The sequence below is a fragment of the Amyelois transitella genome, chromosome Z (assembly GCF_032362555.1).
Source record: "Amyelois transitella isolate CPQ chromosome Z, ilAmyTran1.1, whole genome shotgun sequence".
In the NCBI taxonomy this organism is placed as follows: Eukaryota; Metazoa; Arthropoda; class Insecta; order Lepidoptera; family Pyralidae; genus Amyelois; species Amyelois transitella.
Window position 1 is genome coordinate 2143273 of NC_083535.1, and position 20547 is coordinate 2163819.

General features: G+C 35.5%; 3 protein-coding genes across 3 annotated transcripts in view; 1 reads left to right on the forward strand and 2 right to left on the reverse strand.

The window, feature by feature from the left end:
• The window catches only part of LOC106130561 (neuronal calcium sensor 2), a 111690-nt gene extending 101045 nt beyond the window's left edge, over positions 1-10645 (reverse strand). Inside the window, exon 1 of the mRNA XM_060953673.1 lies at positions 10263-10645. The gene's annotated coding sequence lies outside the window, so the exon portion shown is untranslated. The remainder of the gene's footprint in view (positions 1-10262) is intronic.
• LOC106130560 (neurocalcin homolog) overlaps positions 1-10829 on the reverse strand; it is a 121455-nt gene extending 110626 nt beyond the window's left edge. The window contains exon 1 of the mRNA XM_013329424.2: positions 10681-10829. The gene's annotated coding sequence lies outside the window, so the exon portion shown is untranslated. The remainder of the gene's footprint in view (positions 1-10680) is intronic.
• A 1394-nt stretch (positions 10830-12223) lies between these two features.
• Positions 12224-20547, forward strand: part of LOC106130487 (activated Cdc42 kinase-like) — a 29325-nt gene continuing 21001 nt past the window's right edge. Inside the window, exons 1-8 of the mRNA XM_060953733.1 lie at positions 12224-12344; positions 12430-12508; positions 14398-14578; positions 15065-15238; positions 16614-16763; positions 17181-17329; positions 18184-18324; positions 19289-19448. Coding sequence (XP_060809716.1) covers positions 12341-12344; positions 12430-12508; positions 14398-14578; positions 15065-15238; positions 16614-16763; positions 17181-17329; positions 18184-18324; positions 19289-19448 — 1038 coding nt within the window. The 5' untranslated portion in view covers positions 12224-12340. The remainder of the gene's footprint in view (positions 12345-12429; positions 12509-14397; positions 14579-15064; positions 15239-16613; positions 16764-17180; positions 17330-18183; positions 18325-19288; positions 19449-20547) is intronic.

The following is a 20547-nucleotide window of genomic DNA, read 5'->3' on the forward strand; positions in this document are numbered from 1 at the left end:
TTGAAAATATACCGAAAATCCAGTTCATAAATATAACATTATGGTTTACACGAAAACTTTGCAAAATCCCGAATCGCTAGCAAATCGCAAGATACGTAATAACCCCGTGGGAGTCATCTCGGTAGTCCTATCAAAATGATATTGGATTTATATTTTCGAAGTCATATTTTCTGCTTTCTCGCAATTGAAATGTTTGCATAATTTAAAAAGATCAAAGGCTATGAAGAGCTTTCAGTATTATACAAATGGTCTTAGGGAACGACTGAGTGATCCATCAACGGTAATACTTTAGATACAGCAATGATAAAGAAAGATTGATTCAAGCGGGAGTCTATCGTTGTAGGCACGATGGTTAGAAGTTTTTACACACAACTGTAATAGGTAGACAGTAAACGGTTTTTCTTATTATTAGTCAAACTCTCTGGGAAAGAGATGTGATTGATTATATGTGTGTAAGTTCTATGGTATAAACCTTTTGAGATGATCAATGCAAGCAAGTCTTCTACGCAAATATACAAGTGTAGGGCGCCAAGTCTTTCGTACTTTTGATGGGGCACTCTTGTAAAAGCTCAGAGCAAGAGAATTTATTATACGGTAGTATAATGAAAGTGGATGAAGCAAAAGAAGTATTCGGGAGCATGGCAAGGGGAAAGATGCAGTCTCAGCCTACCACTCCGGGAACGAGGCGTGATTAAGACGTTAGTTGCTCAGCAACTGAGCTTTTTTATATTTTTTCTTCTACACGACTCATTTAGTGGATTTATAAATAAAATTATGTTTTCTTTAGAAATGTTAAGCACAAGTCACTCACCACCTGATTTAATATTGCTGACGAGAGAAAAAACAACATGGACGATAACACAAGTGTTACTGCGCGCATTGTTAGACTCAGTCTTTTTAATGGCGGACCGATTCAATTGTCTTGTCTTCAAGTTAACGACACAAAAAGTGATGTCACCGCCACATGCAACATGTATGAAAATCCAATGAAAAATATAACATGTTCTTTAAATATTAACGATCATTTATTCTGATATTATAAATGTGAAAGTGTGTATGTACATATATTTGTGTACTCTGCACTCTTATCCGCTTGATAGATCTGTTGAAATGAGTACTGAGGAAGGAACTCCGAATTTTACTGCTTGCAATGCGGCGGAAAATCCAGGGCAGTCCGAGACCGGGAATCCGTAGGAACTTGCTACGGTATTTATGACAGGCAAATAATTCGATAGATTTGAATGCATTTTAAAATTGCGAGGAATCGTCACAATGTTCGATATACGAGTACATACATCAAACAATGATAAAAAAAGTTTTTGGTGGAAGTAGATCAAGCAGGTAGGTGTGCAAAGGGTTTCCTTGGTTACCTGACTAACTAATTTAACATTGTATTTGCAACGCAAATGATAGGAAGATTACAATGTACTTACTGGCGTTGACACGTGAACGCTAATTAAGATGATAATACATTGTCTTTTTGGTATTGAATCAACTGCGCATGTGATCCAACTTATCTGTACTCATATTATATCTACGAGTATAATAAAAGTACAAATAAATCATAGTGCTAAGCATGCAATCCCATGCAACTTTCAATTTGATCAAAAAAATTTGAACAAGGAGTGACGTGTAAAAAGAGGTGCGCAAGAGGTTCCATGCTTTTGTCCACTCTTTGCCTATTTGTTGCACACTTCCTTAGTACTCTTACACGATGCAGTATCGTATCTATAGCCAAACGATCAGACGAAAACTATATTAAGAACAGGGCGTACATATTTTAAATGACGTCCTATAAATATTTATTTCTATATTATGCACATAAATTACATGCACATATTGCTTCCTCATTACCTGCTAATGTGCACATTCAGATTTCAATGGTATATTGCTAATATACTCACCCAGACACGTACCTACTTTGTCTTAGAATTCTGTTACTTGACTAGGCCAGAAGTAAAAGATCTTAATATTTATTGGAATTGGATAAGACTTTTTCTTGAACAGGCCACTTGTAAGGTTTAGTCCAAAATGGAATTAAGGTTAAATTAAGGAAACAATTAGCATAAGTATCGTGGCAAAAGGAAAGATGTGATCTGGTTACCACTACGGGAAAGAAGGGGGTCACGTCAATGTCGTGTGAAGCGTGTAGTACAAAAACAAAAGGTTCAACACAAGTCCCACAGGGGGAGTTGTTACGAAAGGAAGCTTAATGTAAAAACTTTGCCAATGAACATGTCTTTAGCAAGTCGCAAGCTTTAAACCCAAACTTCCGGGACATATGAGAGAGAGACAGAGTAAGTGTATTCAGTCTAGAAGCAGACTTTTAAACGTTCGTAAAACTTTTAATTTGTCTATGCGCCAGCACAAGATCTGGATACTTTTTAAAAGTATGAAATCAATTAGGATAATTATTGAGTGAAAGAACTTCGTGTTATTTACAACAAAAACCTCCAAGGGTAGATCCAGTGACATATTAATTATTGGCACAATCACTGAACACGATATTTTTTCGCTTCAAGTAGAAACCGTAAATCTTGGATTCTGGAACGCAGCATACCCACAGGACGAAAGCGAAACCAATCAACTGTACAACGGGGAATTACAGTGTTTGTTTGAACGTATTGTGTCGTTAATAGGAAAAGTTATTCCTTGAGGTTTTCTGACTCAATGCATAAGAAGCAGATTTTGAAATAACCGGACACTCGGTATCCTTTGAGACTAAATTACTTAATGGTGTGATTAAAAATTTGATGAGCAAAGAAGATTTAAATATATAATATCACAAGAAATGTATTCGAATATTCTAGAACAGATGAATACTTGAGCGTACACTCTTCCTGCAGGTTTTTAAAAAGACTTATTAGACCAAAAATTATTACATATGAAACATAATGGCAAAATGAATACTATTATATTCAATTTATATTTCTTTAGAAATTTGTAGTCTTTCCAAGACAACCTGATCGCATCTTCGCATCCGCTTGACATGATCCAGCTAAATTACATAAGGCAGGACGACGTATTATCGATAAGTGAATTACTTAAGGTAAAGCCCGCAGGCCTGTTAACGGTATAAATACAACGCGAGTAACTTACATGTTTTACACTAATATTTTTAACTTGGACCGAGACTAACACTTGTGAGAAAATCGGACCGCTTTCAAATAGAAGCAATAGTTATCGCGTGATGCGAGGACAAACATACAAACATGACAGAAAATCTAAAAATCTCATTTTTTGGCAATATCTTTCAAGTACAGACATCGGTCATTGACAATTTTATTATATATGTATTAATATGGACGGTGAAATAGTTATAGAAACAACGTCAAAGGCCGTGAGGCGGCTGCGATTGAACGTCGACACTCGGTCACGTAGAATGTAGAAATTGGAGACTGCTGGATAAGCAGGTGGTGTAAAGTCTTAATTTGACACTTGAAATACATAATATAAGAACAATCTTCCTTTGTACAGGAACGCGAAATAAAACTATGCTAAGTTTTATTCAATGGACAAGAATAAAATACTAACGCCCCGGAATATCTTAATAATTTCTGTGGAAAACAGAAAGTGTATAGATCCCAGTAGATCCAGAAACAAATATTACAAAACCTATATTTACCCCCTGAATAAGCAACTGATTTGAAGAAAATTTTTGGTGAAAAGATGTAGGTCTCTGCCTTCCCCACCGGGAAAACGTGATTTATACATATATGCATGTAAAACTGATTAACCAAAATGCTATGCCCCTGGTGATCTATGGTCTTGACCTTTTGGCTGTAGTCCGCGCTCAGTGATTTCTACTAAATAATTATTATTTTTCCTAGCAATCAGCACAATTATAACCCATAAATAAAAGGTTTGATATTGCTTAAATTTATTTTTCGCCAGCTTTAGCAACCGCTAGGTATTTTCTAAAAGTAGGATTCCAAAAATTGTTTTTGCATTTTAAATCACTATCTCGGCGAAGATTAAACGATTACTTGAAGTTAAAGGTTACAGAAGGTTAAAAGCTATTGGACACCCACGGGTGGACCGTGATGGCTTCGAATACAATGGAATCCAAACGATTAACACGCTTCTGATAACAATCGATCCTATACTAGTGCATACATATAAACACATCTTTATCCCTAACGGGGAAGATAGAGCTCAAAGTCTCAAAAACACTGAAAGCATAGAGCTTTCAATGTAGGTCCAATGATAGATTTGAGATTCAAATAATGACAGGTTGTTAGCCCATCACCTAAAAGATTTCCAATTTTATTACTCTTTCTCTTGGCTAAGTTTTTCTATATTCACGGGAAAAAGCGGTCTTTTAAACAGTTTTTCTATTCACACACATTCAATACTAGAAGATAGCAATAAAGCAGTATCAATGCCTATTATGGGCAAGCCGGGGTACGGGTACGTGTTCATACATACAATAAATAGATATTTATTATTCTAGTGAATTTCTCATACACGAAAATGCATATGTGGGACAGGTTACGTGCCTGGCATGTAAGTTGAGCAGTGCTCGAGAGATTTATCAATCTACCTATCGGTCAGACCATATAAATTTCTCTAAATATAGCAAAAAAAAGTACCGATTTCCAAAATTTTCCAGAGAAGGTACCTACACCGGTCCATAGCTGTACTGTAACATTTGTGATGCAGCAATAAAATGCTTCTAGCCCCTGAGTAACAAGGTCCCGGATTCAATTGTTGTTCATCCTGCCATGATGGAAATCTAACTTTCTCTTGATGATCTTCTTCTTGGATGTTTATCTTTTTAAAACTAACTATGTAGTTAGTAAAGGACATAAAACCTACTAGCTGTGCCCGCGACTTCGTCCGCGTGGAATAGGTAGCTATTTCGGGCATAATTTAAGCCCTCAAGGATGAATAATTTTCTCAGTTTTTTTTTCACATTTTCCATTATTTCTTTGCTCCTAATAGTTGCAGCGTGATGTTATATGATCTTCCTCGATCGAACTCAATTCGAACCAGATCCTGAGATTAGCGCGTTTAAACAAACAAACTCTTCAGCTATATATAGGTATAGAATAGAATAGAATAGATAGATAACACCGGTTTCGAATTTTGGGACTAGCTCAATCGACTAGATTAATACTTAATATTTATTCGTAACATCGCATACTTTGAAATTCACTTTATACATATGTAAATAAACGTATCTTATAACTAAGGTTACTAGTGCCGTCATACATAACCTTCATGACAACTCTTGCGCATTGTTAGTAGAAAATTGTTAAATGGTATTGCCCACAATCAAAGACAGTACGACGCCCACCACTACCTACACTACCTTTTCGTGAGCTTGTTTAACTTGCAATATTTGCTTGTTACTTAGCAGCTTTGTGTCAAATCTGGCAACCTTATGCTATTGAGTTGACAATCCAATTTTGTTTAAAATATGACCTGGTTTATACATAAATCAGGAAACAGATTCTGGAAGCTACCCAACTTTCAAAGAATGAGGAGGATGTCGATTCGACTAAATTTATTTAATAATATGAGAACAAAATCAGCACTACCAGGTGTCATTTTTGCAGCAAAAAGTTCACGGTTTATTCCATACAGGTTTTAAATGTACCCTGGACTTTCAATCATTATATACATAACATACCTATACTAATATTAATAATAATATACTAATAAAATCTATACTACTATTTTGAAACCGAAAGTGTATGACTGTCTGTCTAACTAAATATTTGTATGCTTGTTACTCTTTCACAGATAAAAGATTTTAACTTTTTTTATATATCATTAAGTACATAATTAAATAATTAACTATTCTCAGCCAAAAAAGGCTACTTACATTTTTACATTTCCCGGTAAATACGAGAATTTTAGTTTAACGCGGGCGGAGTTGCGAGCTCAAGCTAGTGAATACATTTAAAGACTATAAAATTCTATCAGAAGCTAAGTGGTGGAGCGGTAATGTGGTTCGATCGCAAACTAGTAATAATAACAGCCCGTTATATCATACAGTGATCGCATATCAAATTACTGCACAAAGTGATTCCGCCCCATAGGGCAACGTAGGCATTAATTATATTATCACTTGCTTTTCGACGCGGCGTTTCTCGCGCGAACATTGTGTTTTGAAGCGATTTATTGAATAGTGGTAAGTTTTTGAATATGCTCTAGCTGACTGAAGACTCAAAAACTCAGAAGTCCATATTAAAAAGCAAATGCAACAAAAAATCTCACGGTATATTTTCATTAAGTCTGGGACTTTGTGGTGAAAAGTCGAGTCCATAGTAAACCAATGAAAAGATTTATAAATGTAGTTCCTGTCTACATCCGGAAAGTGGCGTGCTTTTATGTACGTCAATGTACTGGTTTGACGTCGCGAAAGATGATTTGCGTGATTTTAAAACCAAATACTCTTAAGACCGGACAGAGTGAAAAAGAAAAGTCGTCTACAGGGCGGAAACAGGGTGTCACCACACGAATACATGAAAGCAATAGTGTCAGTCAATCACTCTACAAGCTGGCTTTAAATACCCTAGCGTTGATAGCAACTCAAGAGAATGCAATCGGGAACAACTATGGGGAGGCAAATCTGTGCGGACACGTGATGCAACGTCACGCGTCTCCCGTCAGCCAATGATGCCAATAAAACGCAATTGACGTGTATACAAACGCAATTGATCGAAATCACTGCAATTGTTTTAACTATTCAGGAGTTAGCGGATAAACATACTTCATTTTATATTCACGAGCGCTCTTTTTAGTACAAGTTAGACTAATTTAAGAGCCCGCTATAGTGTGTACTAAAATTCGGTACAATTATCGCGACACAACGATATGAAGATGGTCACGACCTTAGTTAGCATTGAGGAGATAGACGCTAGACGGATGTGCCAATATAACCAACATACAAAAATCCCTTATAGGGTGGGTAGGCAGACCAAACAGATTTGCAGATTTAGAGCCCACGTTCAGCTGGACGGCGCGTAATGAAGGAATTGAGATTCCGATAGTGACAGGTTGCAAGTCCATCGCCTAAAAGAATCTCAGCATCCCGTTTCGCTTTTTATTATGACGTGAAATGGGACAGCTATAGTTTTTCAGATTTATGATTGCCTTTGCATTTGTAAATAATCAGCTGGCACACGATGTTTTTTCTTTGCTACCAGACCATAGCATGAAAGCAGTGTGGTGATGTTAGTACAGTTTCATATAATAAATATGAAACTTTGTGATTTCCATTTAGCCGTTCAAATGTAAAAGAACAATAGGGTGGGCAGATAGAAGTAGCTAAAGCAGTTTATCCGAGTAACTTTAATGAAAGTTATCTGTGTAAAAATTTAAGTACCCCCACAAGATCTACTCGTAGTATAAAAATTTATAGTGAAAATAAAAAATACTAGATTCCATGTGACTACTATGCAAATCAAATTTACGCTATCATACGAAATGAAGAGCCTCTTAACATATAATTTCAAGGTTTTTAACAAATTCTACAACAAAGGAGATCCCACCGGCAAGACAATATTATGATAGCTTAAAATAACATCATCCTTCAAAGGGTCTCGCATAATACAATTTATTTGAGTAATGAGAACAGCCTGGGGCACTATTCTAATAGATATCTTGCCCACGAAACACTGCCTCGGGCAACATCTTCCTTGTTATGTAAACTTGGGATTCTTCTTTAAGGCTAGCAACCTCTTTCTAAATTTCAATGCCAGTAGGATGACCTTCGCGTATTTTCGAGACTTTCGGTTCTGTCTATCTTGTCTAAAGACGTGTTATATGTATGTATCTTGCCGACAAAACACTTTCTTGAGCGCACATCGTTTATATATCCTTTCTCTGTAGGTAATTTTGTCTCTGTAGGATTCAATTTCACATACAGGTTCCATGGCTACTAAGGGAATAAGCACCTTCATCCAGCGCCAACTTCCATGCTGGTAGCGATGTAAAAACATAGTGTACCAGTCGCTTCTCTTTCCTTGCAGATCGTAAAAGTCGAACAAGGGAAAGGCTAATAAACTTGGGATTGTTCTATTGGGCGAAAGCTACTTAAGCTAAAAAGCTACGTTTACACCGAAAGAGATAGAGACATTATTTTATGTATTTAAGGCTGTTTTTTACACTGACGCTTTCGTCAACGCGCGTGTGACTCGTTCGAAACTATAAACAAGTTTAAAAGTCGCGCGCTTTACAGCCGTTGACACGCGCGGTGGATTTGACGTTAGGTCGGGCCATCCACGCAGTTTTTTTAAAAAACAATGTGCTGACCCAAAGAGACGTAAAATTCTTGGTCGGCGACGGTTACCAGGCGAAGTCGCTGTAAAACCACACTAAGGCCAAAGGGCAACAGGTTGTAACTCCATTAAATTATCAGATTGTTACCAAACAGTGAATATATCTATTGTATCTAGTCAGAAGTTTAGTTTGTTATATCGAAGCGGAGGACGGAATTTCTGCAACTAGTAGTTAGTTTCGACTGTGCATTGTCTCTGAGTTATACAAGTTTGATTCAAAAGGTATGGACATTGTTATCTACGGCTATGTTGAGGGATAACATAGTAAGGAAAACTAGTGGAATTAATGGATGTAGTCTCTGCCTACGCCGCAGGGATAGAAACGTAATTTTTAGCATGGATATGAATGTTAATTTACTACTTTAGATTTCACTTATAACACTGCCGCTCGGAAGACTTTTTCACTCCTTATAAATGGTCATGGGTAACCCTGGTCTTCGCAGGGAAGACCAGACGAGACAAGTGCCAGAATGGACATGACGAAAATAGGTATAGCAAAATATTTATTCATTTCGATCTTGAGCTAGGTTTTTCGTTTTTAATCGTAACATTTCGTTGAAATAAATTTGAAACTGTTGCCATGTATTGTCTACGAGAACAAAGTAGTACCATCCAATCTCTCCCTGACTCTTATACAAGCCGACTATGGGACAAAAGAATTCGGTAGGTGTCGGACAGGCAGACCAAACTTATAACGTATGCAAGAAAATAATAATAAATATAATACGCATACGTACTAACCCCCGTACCGCGTGACATAATAAAATACGAAACAGCGATAGTTTTTCACGTGATAAAAAATGAGTCGCGAGTGTAACAGCTACGGAGGCTGGTCTTTACCTCTTACAGGACAGACAGAGCTATCAGTCACGAAAATTGAAGGCAACAATTAGATGGATATCTTATTGGAATTGAGATTCAGGAATAGTGACAGGTTATATTTTAAGCAACCTGATACATTCTCAGGTGTCAGCTTAAAATGATATATAAATTTAAGCATATGCTGAGAGAGAGAGACATTTGACATTGTTTACAACTTTGATGACGATACTAAAATATAATGGCAAATATTGAGCATTTCTTCTAAACGGACCCTGGGCTCCCATCTGAGGCTTGGCAATTTGAAGGGTCAATTATAAACAAAGATGAGACAGAGACTTTAGAGGGAGATTGAGTATAAGATATACATTTCTTCTTTCGGCTAATTAATGAATATTTATTTTTATAATTGAAACCTTCATAGGATACAAACTAGTTATGTTTAGTGCTTGTTTAGACTTTGTAGTGTGCATGTATATAGAATGTACATGAAATTTGGTGTCCAGTGTCAATAATTACAGGTATTTATTATTATCATAACTGTTCCAGAGTCCATTTACTTTATACCAAGTGTCGAATAACAGCCTTATTGTGTAAATATAGAATGTTCAGTTTAATATTTTCAACTTTTTAACTGATGAATGTGAATGATGCAAAAATTATAGTCATACATATAATTTCTTTTCTATCCCTTATGGGGTAGACAGAACCAACAGTCTTAGAAAGATTGTATGTGTATGTTGTCAGGGTTCAGGTCATCATCTAGTACCTATCTTTTGAATAAATTCTTACGGGTTGAGATAAAATAGAAATATCATGTTGCAATGACATGACAAGACTTTCTTATTGAAAATTCTTCGATACTTGTTACTGCAACAAAATGAACAGGCTCCGATGCATAGCAGCAGTGGGTGTATCTGATAACATGCAAGGATCAGAGAGAGATCAATGTTGAAAAAATAAATTTGTTAACACATGAAAATATGTTAAACTATTAAAGGTATTAAATACATATTTATATATCCAATCTTGAGATTTTGTCTACATAAATTATTTTATATATTTCTCTTCATGCCTTAAAGTTTTTTTTTTCAGCTGAAAACATGAAACATAATAAAAACCTGTAAAAGTAAATTAAAACTATGTACTTACCATGACTGCAGGCTGCAGACTCTGGTCAAACTGCATTCTTTTTTTCTTCTCTTCTAGGGAACTTAATGTCCATAATATCACTTACATAGCACTTAAAGTCAATTAACTACACAAATAAACACGAAATACATTTACAAAAATTAATATGCTTAAACATAAATTATTAAACTTATATCTAAGAACGTTTAAAAAAAAAACACCAAAACAGTATCATTAACCTAACAATAAATTTAATTTGTCTTGACAAAACTGCTGCAATATTCACAACGATCAAAATATTAACTTGAAACAATTGGAGAAGTTAGCTATACGTAAACAAGGTATCATTTTACCTAAAAAAAACAAACGAGTAATGGCAATGCTATCAGACAAGAAATTAATTTTGTTATAATTACATTTTCTGTATTGGAATACCTACATTGCGTTATTTTCACATTTCACTCATAAGCATGTTCTGTCACTATAACTGTTGCAAAAGTCTTAAGCTAGGCGCATGTCTTTTTAATAAAATTCAGAAATTGACAAGTTTAACAAATTATCTCCCACTGCATTTTGTACAGTCCTACGCCATATTTGCAAAGTGAGTGACGGTATTGCCAGCAAAATAATTAAACGTCAATTCTTTTATGAGATGTCAACGTGACATGACATTTTGAGCTTTTTTGATGCTTTTCCTGCCCATGCCTATCTTTGTATAAAGCATTATTTTCTGGAAATTAATGGCTTTTAATAAAATTACTGATCAAAGAAGCGCAGAAAAAAGTGTCTACTTTGGGAATAATTAAAGTAAAAACAAATGCGAATTTTAAGGGAAGACAGTCAAGATTATCAGCTTATTCTCTTTTATTTTTTTAACAACTATGGAAGGGTTGGGTAGGTTAGTTATATATATTAATGAACCCTATGACACCAAATTCGGTTCAATAGTAATCATGCATACAAAACATTATAACCACGATTTGATCCCAAACTGGTTAGACGTAGCTTACAGTCTCAAAAAGACTGAAAGGCATGTATGATGAAATTAAGATTAAAATAGAGACAGTCTCGTAAAAAAATCAAGTTTCCTTTCCCTTTTTTGACAACTGGCACGCATTATGTTATTTATAAGAGATGTTGATACGGGTAAATGATTAATGGGGTAAGTAAATAAAAATACGAAAATAACGATACCAATTTTTAACAGTAATTCAAGTCTGGTCCAACTATGTGACTTTAATACATTTATGATCCTTTAATCACTTCACTACATTATCTTGATTAGACCCAGGATCGGACCGATTCATTGCCAGTATAAAAATATTCAAAGTTTTCTGTCACCTCAACTCTGTTCTAGGCTATCACCATGGAAGCTGTCATTGTTATTCTTGCTGTCACCGATGATTATGAAAGCTACCAGGGTTACTATTTACATCAATTCACCCCGAAATGGAAAGAAATAAAAATATTGCAACATGTGCAGTGCAAAACGTAGTACCTATTTCCTACTTACTTTGATCGCAGTAAAATTTCTATTTCGACATTCCTAAACGTCACACGTCACTAGTTAGTTACAGTGCGTATAAAAGCAAAGATTTTACTAATTGGAGCATAAATAGGTACAACCTCCGGATTAACTCAAAAGTGTTGGAGCTGCGGTTCCTCAGGCATAACATTTATTCTGGTGGAAGATCTTTCCTTTGGTGGTGGTAGAACCCAAAACATAGCTCTGCTACTTATAAACTATTTAAGATATAAAAGCATATAAAGGATAATTCACAGAAGCATGGACTATGTTTGAACTCTTTAGTAATGTGCATAACAAAAATCATCATAATCGGTTTAGCGGTTACGCCGTTAAAGCGTATACAGTACAGACTTGGAGAGATTTTTACTATGGGATGCATTATCGTTAATACTTTGGGGTATTTTTTTTTTCTTGCTGGCAACTTACTTCAGCAAACAGTGCAAAACAAAAAAAGAATGAAATGAAATACGAAGTGACGTGAAGAACCGAGGATGCACATTTACATTTTTTATACTCTTTTATTTTACATTTAAAATATTAACTTAAGACTGTGTTTGTGTTGTTCGTCATTATGGGTAAGTAATGTCTTTATTATAATTGATTGGGGCAGATATAATAAAGCTTATGTGTGTGTAAACATAAATGAATTTTACTTTTCAGAAAGTATTTGTGAAGATCGTGAAAATTTGAAAGAATTTCTCGAAGAAGCTGAGCTTGAGCAGTATTATGAGCTCTTCAGGTCAGTTTTTTATGCATTCAGCGAAGTTATTTATAAACAGTATGTTTATTTGGTTGGGCGTCCTTTTTCCATCTTGAATAAAGTTAGCGACGATGCTGGCGTTTTTTTTTGTTTGATCTTGTTAAACGTATCTGTAAACATAAGATTACTGAAAAATATATAACTTAGATATTATACTGATTACGATGATTAGAATGAGTATATATTTTTTTTGTTTACAGGAAGTTTAATATTTTAAGCCTGGTCTTTGTAATTTTTCATGATTAAGTGCTTAATTTTAAGATAGTCATAAGTTAATCAAGTTAAGCGTCATCTTTTGGGTGTTTGGTTCCTTGAGAGGGAAGGTCAAATAATTCAAGTAGCATTGGATCAATATCTGCAATAATAGAATAAGTTAAGAAGAAAATAAATTGGATATAGTTATAACTGATGGCAATTAGATTATTGGTGGACATATGACATAATATAAAACAATACATGTGCAGGTCCTGTTGTGTATACAGGATATTCTGGCATTATACCAATGCTCTTACAGTGAGGGAGTTGTGTCATGTAAAACGCTGACTCACTAAATCTAGGATCCATGGTCAAAGGCATTCCCCGAACTGCTCTCCAGAGTGATAAGGATGCAACCAGGACTAAATTCAGGGGGAAGAAGTTTATATTCTGGGCATATAAGTCCTGGTTGTTTCAACTCTGTGGGGGACTTTGGAGCTTATTTATAATACATTAAAATAGGACATTCAACATACATACATATATACATAAAATCACGCCTCTTTCCCGGAGGGGTAGGCAGAGACTACCTCTTTCCACTTGCCACGATCTCTGCATATTGCCTTTGCTTCATCCACATTCATAACTTCAAGGACATTCAAGTCTTAAGACGTGCTTTGTCAACATTTGTTAATAAAAGGGCTGGTGTCTTTCTATGAGCAAAATCTAAGAGGAAGTACAGGAAACTGCACTGTCATGTTAAGATTTTATACATATTAGATAATGCGAGTGATTTTTGATTAAAGCTTTGCAATGTTGGTAAAAAAATGCATTAGCGATTTATCTGTTAATACATGGTTATTTTATCTGTTAATGATGGTAACTTAAGTATACTTGGAAGACAAAGTCATCACATTTTCATCTCAGTCATACAAATTTTAAGCATTATTCCTGAGTATCGTCTGAAATGGTTTGGAATGTGTATCTCAATACATTGAGATTATTTGATAAATTACACTTTAAAAGAATAGGACCACTTCATCTCTTTTCCATGGATGTCGTAAAAGGCGACAAAGGGATAGGCTTATAACTTGGCATTCTTTTAGGCGATGGGCTAGAACTGTGTCACTAACTGAAGCTCAATTTCATTATACCAAACAGCTGAACATGGCCTTGCAGTCTTTTCAAAACTGTTGGCTCTAAAATGTAAGCTTCGTATTCTGCAATGGAATCTAATCATTTCGGGCTCAATATGTATAGGTTTGGGTTATTGTCAGATATATGTTTCTGCATAGTATTTTAGCTTTGGGTAAAGATATATTGTTGTTTCTAAGTTCAGGTACTTGGAATCATGTGATAGTTTAGATTCCAATTTCTTCAATTTGAATTCACACTATTTAGAACATAAGTTGTCACAATGTCATAATACATAAAAATGTGCCAATTACCAAAATAAGTGAGAAGGCTTGTAGGTATTAAAGATGCTTGCGAATTACTAAAATACTTGCTTGAGCGATTTTAAATGGCAATGCTCTTTTTGATTGTTCATGGAATTAAAAATTATGTACAATAACTTTTTTGGTTAAAGACAATGAATTTATTGAAAGTCTAGTGTAGTTCAAGTTAACAAACACATAAAATATTATTTTACATTTCAATTAACATTGTTACAGGGATATTTTGAAAGTCAGCAAAGTTTCACAATTGAAATTTGTGGTAACAGAAGACCTGGGCCAAATAGGACTGTCTAAGCCTGAACAGAGACGCTACAAAAAGATTTATTCAAAGTACTTCCCAAATCCATACATATCTAAAATAAGGAAACTTCTCAGCACTAATAAAAAACATGATCCAGTAAGTACAATAAAATTTCAAAATACTATTGGTGATAAGATTGTGTTATCTTCATCCTAACAATTTGTCTCATTTCCTCTTTCTGAGGAGTAGCCAGTACATGTTTCGACCACTTTAGTGACTTCTAAAGTCTTAGTCTAAACTCAGAAAGGTGATCCTCAGATTGACCTGTATACATGTATGTATGTATGTTGGTCTGCGACTATCTCACTGAACCCATTTTGAAGCGGTTTTCAGAAAATGGTTTGTTACACTTAGGATAATGTTATAGAAGTTTAACCAACTACAAAAGGAGGATATAGATTGGAGGTTCTCTTTGTCATTATCATTATCATCTTAGCATGTTCTCAGATGCACTCTTCAGTGGTAATGCTTTAGAGACCTGGGTCCGCGTCCACATATGTTATAATTACCAAAATTTTCTAATTTGAATTCTAAAATATCTACTTGAAAATATGTCATATCATGATTTCAATTTTTTTTCAGTTCTCCCAAGGCCACAGTTCCCTGCCATTGGACTTCCAGCCATTTTGCGAGAGCAACGTCAAAGTTCCTACTAAGCACATTATATCTATTGAGGACATCACCATCAACAAGGAGTTGGGGATGGGTCAGTTTGGTGTGGTCCAGCAGGGCACGTGGAACACTGGTAGTCAGAGGGTAAGCTTTAAATAAAACAAAATTGACTATATAATTAACTAGCTGACCCGCGCAACTTCGTTTGCGTGTATCCCGCTACTTCGACAAATACAGTCAACGCACCAACACATATTGGATACTAATTTTCAATTCACAATAACTTCTCTTTCCCTTAACCGCGTTTAAAATATTAAAATGTTTTTTGGTTTCTGTGACTCTTCTTTGATCGCCCCCCCTATCAGTTTTTGGAAAAAATATTTAAGTAATGTACAGATTTTTTTTTGTCTTATATGTATAGATCAAAGTCGTAGTACCTACTTTTTAATATTATTTATTTTTTATGTACCGTTTTTATAGGGACGCTTCCCCCGCCGCCGCGGCCGGCCCGTACCGTGCCGCAATACTAATATCGTGATATCTCCTAAACTATATGTCTAAATAACACACTGTAAACTGCAAAAATAATCTAAATTAAATGCTCGTGATGATGAACTTACTTATTTTGATAAGGATATATGTATTATTGGTTATATCACCAGTTAAACATCACCCAACGAATTAAATGTTTTTTTAATACAGAAAAGTAGTTTTTGTGACTTAAATAAAAAAGCTGGATATATGTCATCGCGGACTTTTTTGTAGAACTAATAAAGACCAATGTTTTTGCTATACATTGTTCTTACTTGTATCCAACGGTATAAGCGGCGCACGCACAAATGCAATCTTCAATTAGATTTTTTTTCTGACTTCTTGGACATAAATCGCTATAACTCAGCTAATATAGTTTCAATGTATTTCAATTATATATAAATACCTGTCGGAGAAAATACTCTTTCTATTAGTGAAAACCGCATCAAAATCCGTTGCGTAGTTTTAAAGTTTTATGCATACGAAGGGACTACAGACAAAATGGGCGACTTTGTTTTATACTATGTAGTGATTAAATTTAATGATTAATTGTTTTGGCATTAGTCCCCGTTATATTCTTTCCCTGGTGGAGCCTGGGGTTCCCCTTTGACCATAATTTTGGTAAGTCAGACACAAAGCAACTCCATTCTGACCTGCACAATTGGCAGGGGCACCTAACCCATGTTGATCATGGTAAAAGTTACACTAGATGAATTCGCCTATTCCCTTAGTCAACTTTATTGGTATGTATAGTAAAAATAGAGAGAGTGGTCCTGATTTAATGTGCCGGAACCTCACGGCACTTGACAATACAAATCATTACAATAAAATATTGGCTCTATTTACATGATTACCACATAGTTTAGGTGTTCCTTAGCATTATCGAGATATAGGACATATATATCTATAATAAGCTTACAGTTTAAACAGAGCCACGTACTTACGTTTGTGGGAGCTTTGTAATATTAAGTTAAAATAATAATTTCAGTTGCAAGTGGCGATAAAATGCCTAGGTCACGAGCGTATGACGTCAAACTCCACGGAATTCCTAAAGGAAGCGGCGGTGATGCACAGTATAGAGCACGCAAACATTGTCCGCTTGTACGGAGTCGTCTTGCATCTCGACTCTTTGATGTTGGTGAGTTTTTAACCCGTTTTTACCAGACTGCGTAAAGGGTTATGTATATGTTTGTTTGCAGCGAGTATATATACATCTTTCTCGCATCTTGCAATGTAATATTCTTTGTTATTTCAACTTACTGTTGTTAGCTTACAAACGGTATGATGCAGTTCTAGAGTTAAGTTTTATTACTGTCTTTATTTTAGTAGGTATTTTATTTGTGAAATTAAGAAAGATTTCTAACATAATGCTTTGTATATGAAGTAAGAAAAAATAACAATTTTGGTATGGTATTCAATCTTATAGGTTTACAAACTTCATGATGAAATATAAATTAATTATCAAAAAATTTAATTATGATGACAATTCAGTAATAAAAGAATTTATCAAATGACAATTTGTTATTAAAATATATAAATTTTATGATTATTTCAGGTGACAGAGTTGGCCCCGCTCCGTTCACTGTTGGAGTGTCTCAGGGAGGTGTCCCTCAGGCCTAACTTCCCGGTGCCGAACCTGTGCGAGTTCGCGGAACAGATCTGTGATGGCATGACTTATCTTGAAAACAAAAGACTGATTCATAGGTATGAACATTTATATCGGAACTAGGTTTTACCCGCATCTTCGTCTGAAGTTACAAAAGTATACAGGTTTTTTTTAACCACTGTCCTACTATGTTAAAGTACCCTATTCCTTCTTCAGAATTAATTATATATACGCAAAATTTCAAGAAGATGGGTTTAGTTGATAACGCGGCCATTTTGGGAACCCTTTTCTTAGTGTTTCCCTTAACCAGATAACGAATCTACATTCCAAATTTAAACTCTAGATCCTGTCATTGATAATCAGTCAGTGACATTTTTTATATATCTAGAAGTAAAGGGAACTGGTGTATCGCTGATAGTCAAATTACCAAATATATGCGAGTTCGTGGAAAAGATATCTGATTGCATGATTTATCTCGAAAAGACTGATTCATAGTTATGAGTAATGTGAGTAGTTGGTAATCTGGGTTAAGATAACAAACCATATTAATTATTGTGTGATGAGGTAACAGGCAATAAGAATATGACCTCTTTCTTGTATTTCTGTGGATATCGTACGATGTGACTAAAATAACCAAAGCATTTATATTGGGAGCAAAAAATAACCTAATTCGCTTGTCACTGTAAAAATATAAAAGATAAAATAAAAAAGTCTGAAGTTGAAATCACTTCAATAATGTAATAAACATCGCTTAGTAGTCAAACTAATGTACATAACTTTGAAAATAGTCATTGGTACATGACCAAGGTTGGAATTGAACCTGTGTCTTTTATGCGCATCACGCACTTTAACCTAAAACTAAGTTTACTGCCGCTTCCAAGGCGTCATTGCAGAAGGAGCGGTAACAAACTGCACTGCAGAATTTTCTTCATATCGAACAACTTTCTTTCAGGGACTTAGCAGCAAGGAATATTTTAGTGTTTAGCAAGGATAGGGTGAAGATATCAGACTTCGGACTGTCCCGGGCCCTCGGCGTCGGGAAGGATTACTACCAGACTAATTACAATGTGAATCTCAAACTACCTGTTGCCTGGTAAGTTTCTTTCAAATTATAACAATTTATTGCAAGTGATTTGTTTCTTTTATAACTATGTACTTACTATTTTTCTTGTTACTGTGTAAATTTCTATGCAATTAAGATATAAATAAATAAATAAATATATACGGGACAAATTACACAGATTGAGTTAGCCTCGAAGTAAGTTCGAGACTTGTGTTACGAGATACTAACTCAACGATACTATATTTTTATAATAAATACTTATATAAATAAACATCCAAGACCCAGGCCAATCAGAAAAAGTTCGTTTCTCATCATGCCCTGGCCGGGATTCGAACCCAGGACCTCTGGTGTCACAGACAAGCGTACTACCGCTGCGCCACAGAGGCCGTCAAACAAACAAACAATTTATTGTTGAAAAAATTGCATTGCTGCGTTATTGAATACATAAAATCCAGAAGCTTACTAATTTTCTAAATGTGAATGTTATAAGCTGGTCATTTGGGGCGAATGCCAATAGGACAATGTATGAAAAGCAAATAATTCCTGCTTATACCACCTGTATATCAGGTCTTCTTTTGCTCCATGGTCATCATCCACCTGACGTTTGTCCCGGCTGCTGTTCCCCTCTCTGGAGAGGAGCTTGGGGTATGTCTTAAGTGCACGATCCTGGTTTGTTTAAGTCAGATTTACACACGAAGCGATACCCGCCTGGCTTTTGTAATCCTTGTACGTGAATTGAACCCACATTGGATCATGGCTGCACATCCAGTTGCCCGGATATGCAGGTTTCCTCGCAATGTTTTCCCTCGCCGGTTAGCAAATTAAATTAATCAACAGTCAACCGCATATCAAGTTACCCTGCATCTAACTATGACACGGTAATAGAGGTGGAATTTCAGTGAATTTGGGTAGTTTGACATGCTGTTTACTGTACACACCACTCACAAAAGACTCATTGAACTTGTAAACATCTGTTTTTTCCACACATTTACAGGTGCGCCCCGGAATGTATATTGTACCTGAAGTTTACATCAGCGAGTGATGTCTGGGCTTTTGGCGTGTGCCTGTGGGAGATGTTTACGTATGGCTTCCAACCCTGGGCCGCGTTTTCTGGACAGCAAATACTAGAGGCTATCGATGCTCCCAACTTCCAGGTACCTAGATATAAAATCAACTTCTTTTTGTAAGAATAAAAGCTTTAGTATTTAACAGTTTCAATAAAAAAAAAATTGGCAAGATATAGCCTGTGGTTAGTTTTTGAAACCAACTCTTTTCTTAGTAATCCCAACGGGATGAGGCGGAGGATGTATTGACTGACTGACAGACATATGAACGCAAATCAGGCCTTGAAGCTTATTAAATTTAAAAGAATATTAATTATTATGGGACATTTCAATATCACTTAATAATTGGCATACCTTTTGGTTTCACAACATTGGTTGACGTCAAATAAATTACTTAAAACTAAGTTTACTACCGCTTCTAAAGCTTCAGTGCAGAAGAAGCGGTAACAAATTGCACTGCAGCTAATTTTTTCAATAACGTAAATTTCACAATTAACCAAATTTAGAATAGAAATATGGACGAGAGAATACATTGTTATGATTAATTTGTGGCTTAGTGGGAGAGAGTGCAGTTGTGAACACGCCAGGATGAGAGAGAGATAGAGTGCGACATCGCACGGATCAAACCATTGGATTGAGAGATTGATATGTAGGTGTTATTAATTTGATCTTGGGTTGCTCTAAGAAAAAAAATCCGCATTTAACGGTAAAGATAAAGAAATTATGGTTGATGACGAAGTAGGCTTTCCCCTAAGAGTACTTAATCTTTACCATATTTTTGAGTGTTTATTTGTAAGGGCTTATCCTCGAAAATACTGAAACGATAATTGAATTTCTTTCAGCATTAAATATATACATTATCTGCGGGTGTTACAGGCTGTGCCGTGTGGTACTAACACCAATAAAAAAGGACCACTCCTTCTCTTTCCCATGGATGTCGTTAAAGGCGACTAAGGAATAGTCTTATAAACTTGGGATTCTTCTTTTAAGCGATGTGCTAGCAATCTGTCACTATTTGAATCTCAATTCTATTATCAAGTCAAAAAGCTGAACGTGGCCTATCAGTCTTTTCAAGTCTGTTTTTGGCTTTGTCTACCCCGCAAGGGATATAGATGTGACTATATATATTATATATGTATGTTAAAGGCTATGTATATGTACCACTCTAGGGACTTATGAACTTGTGACG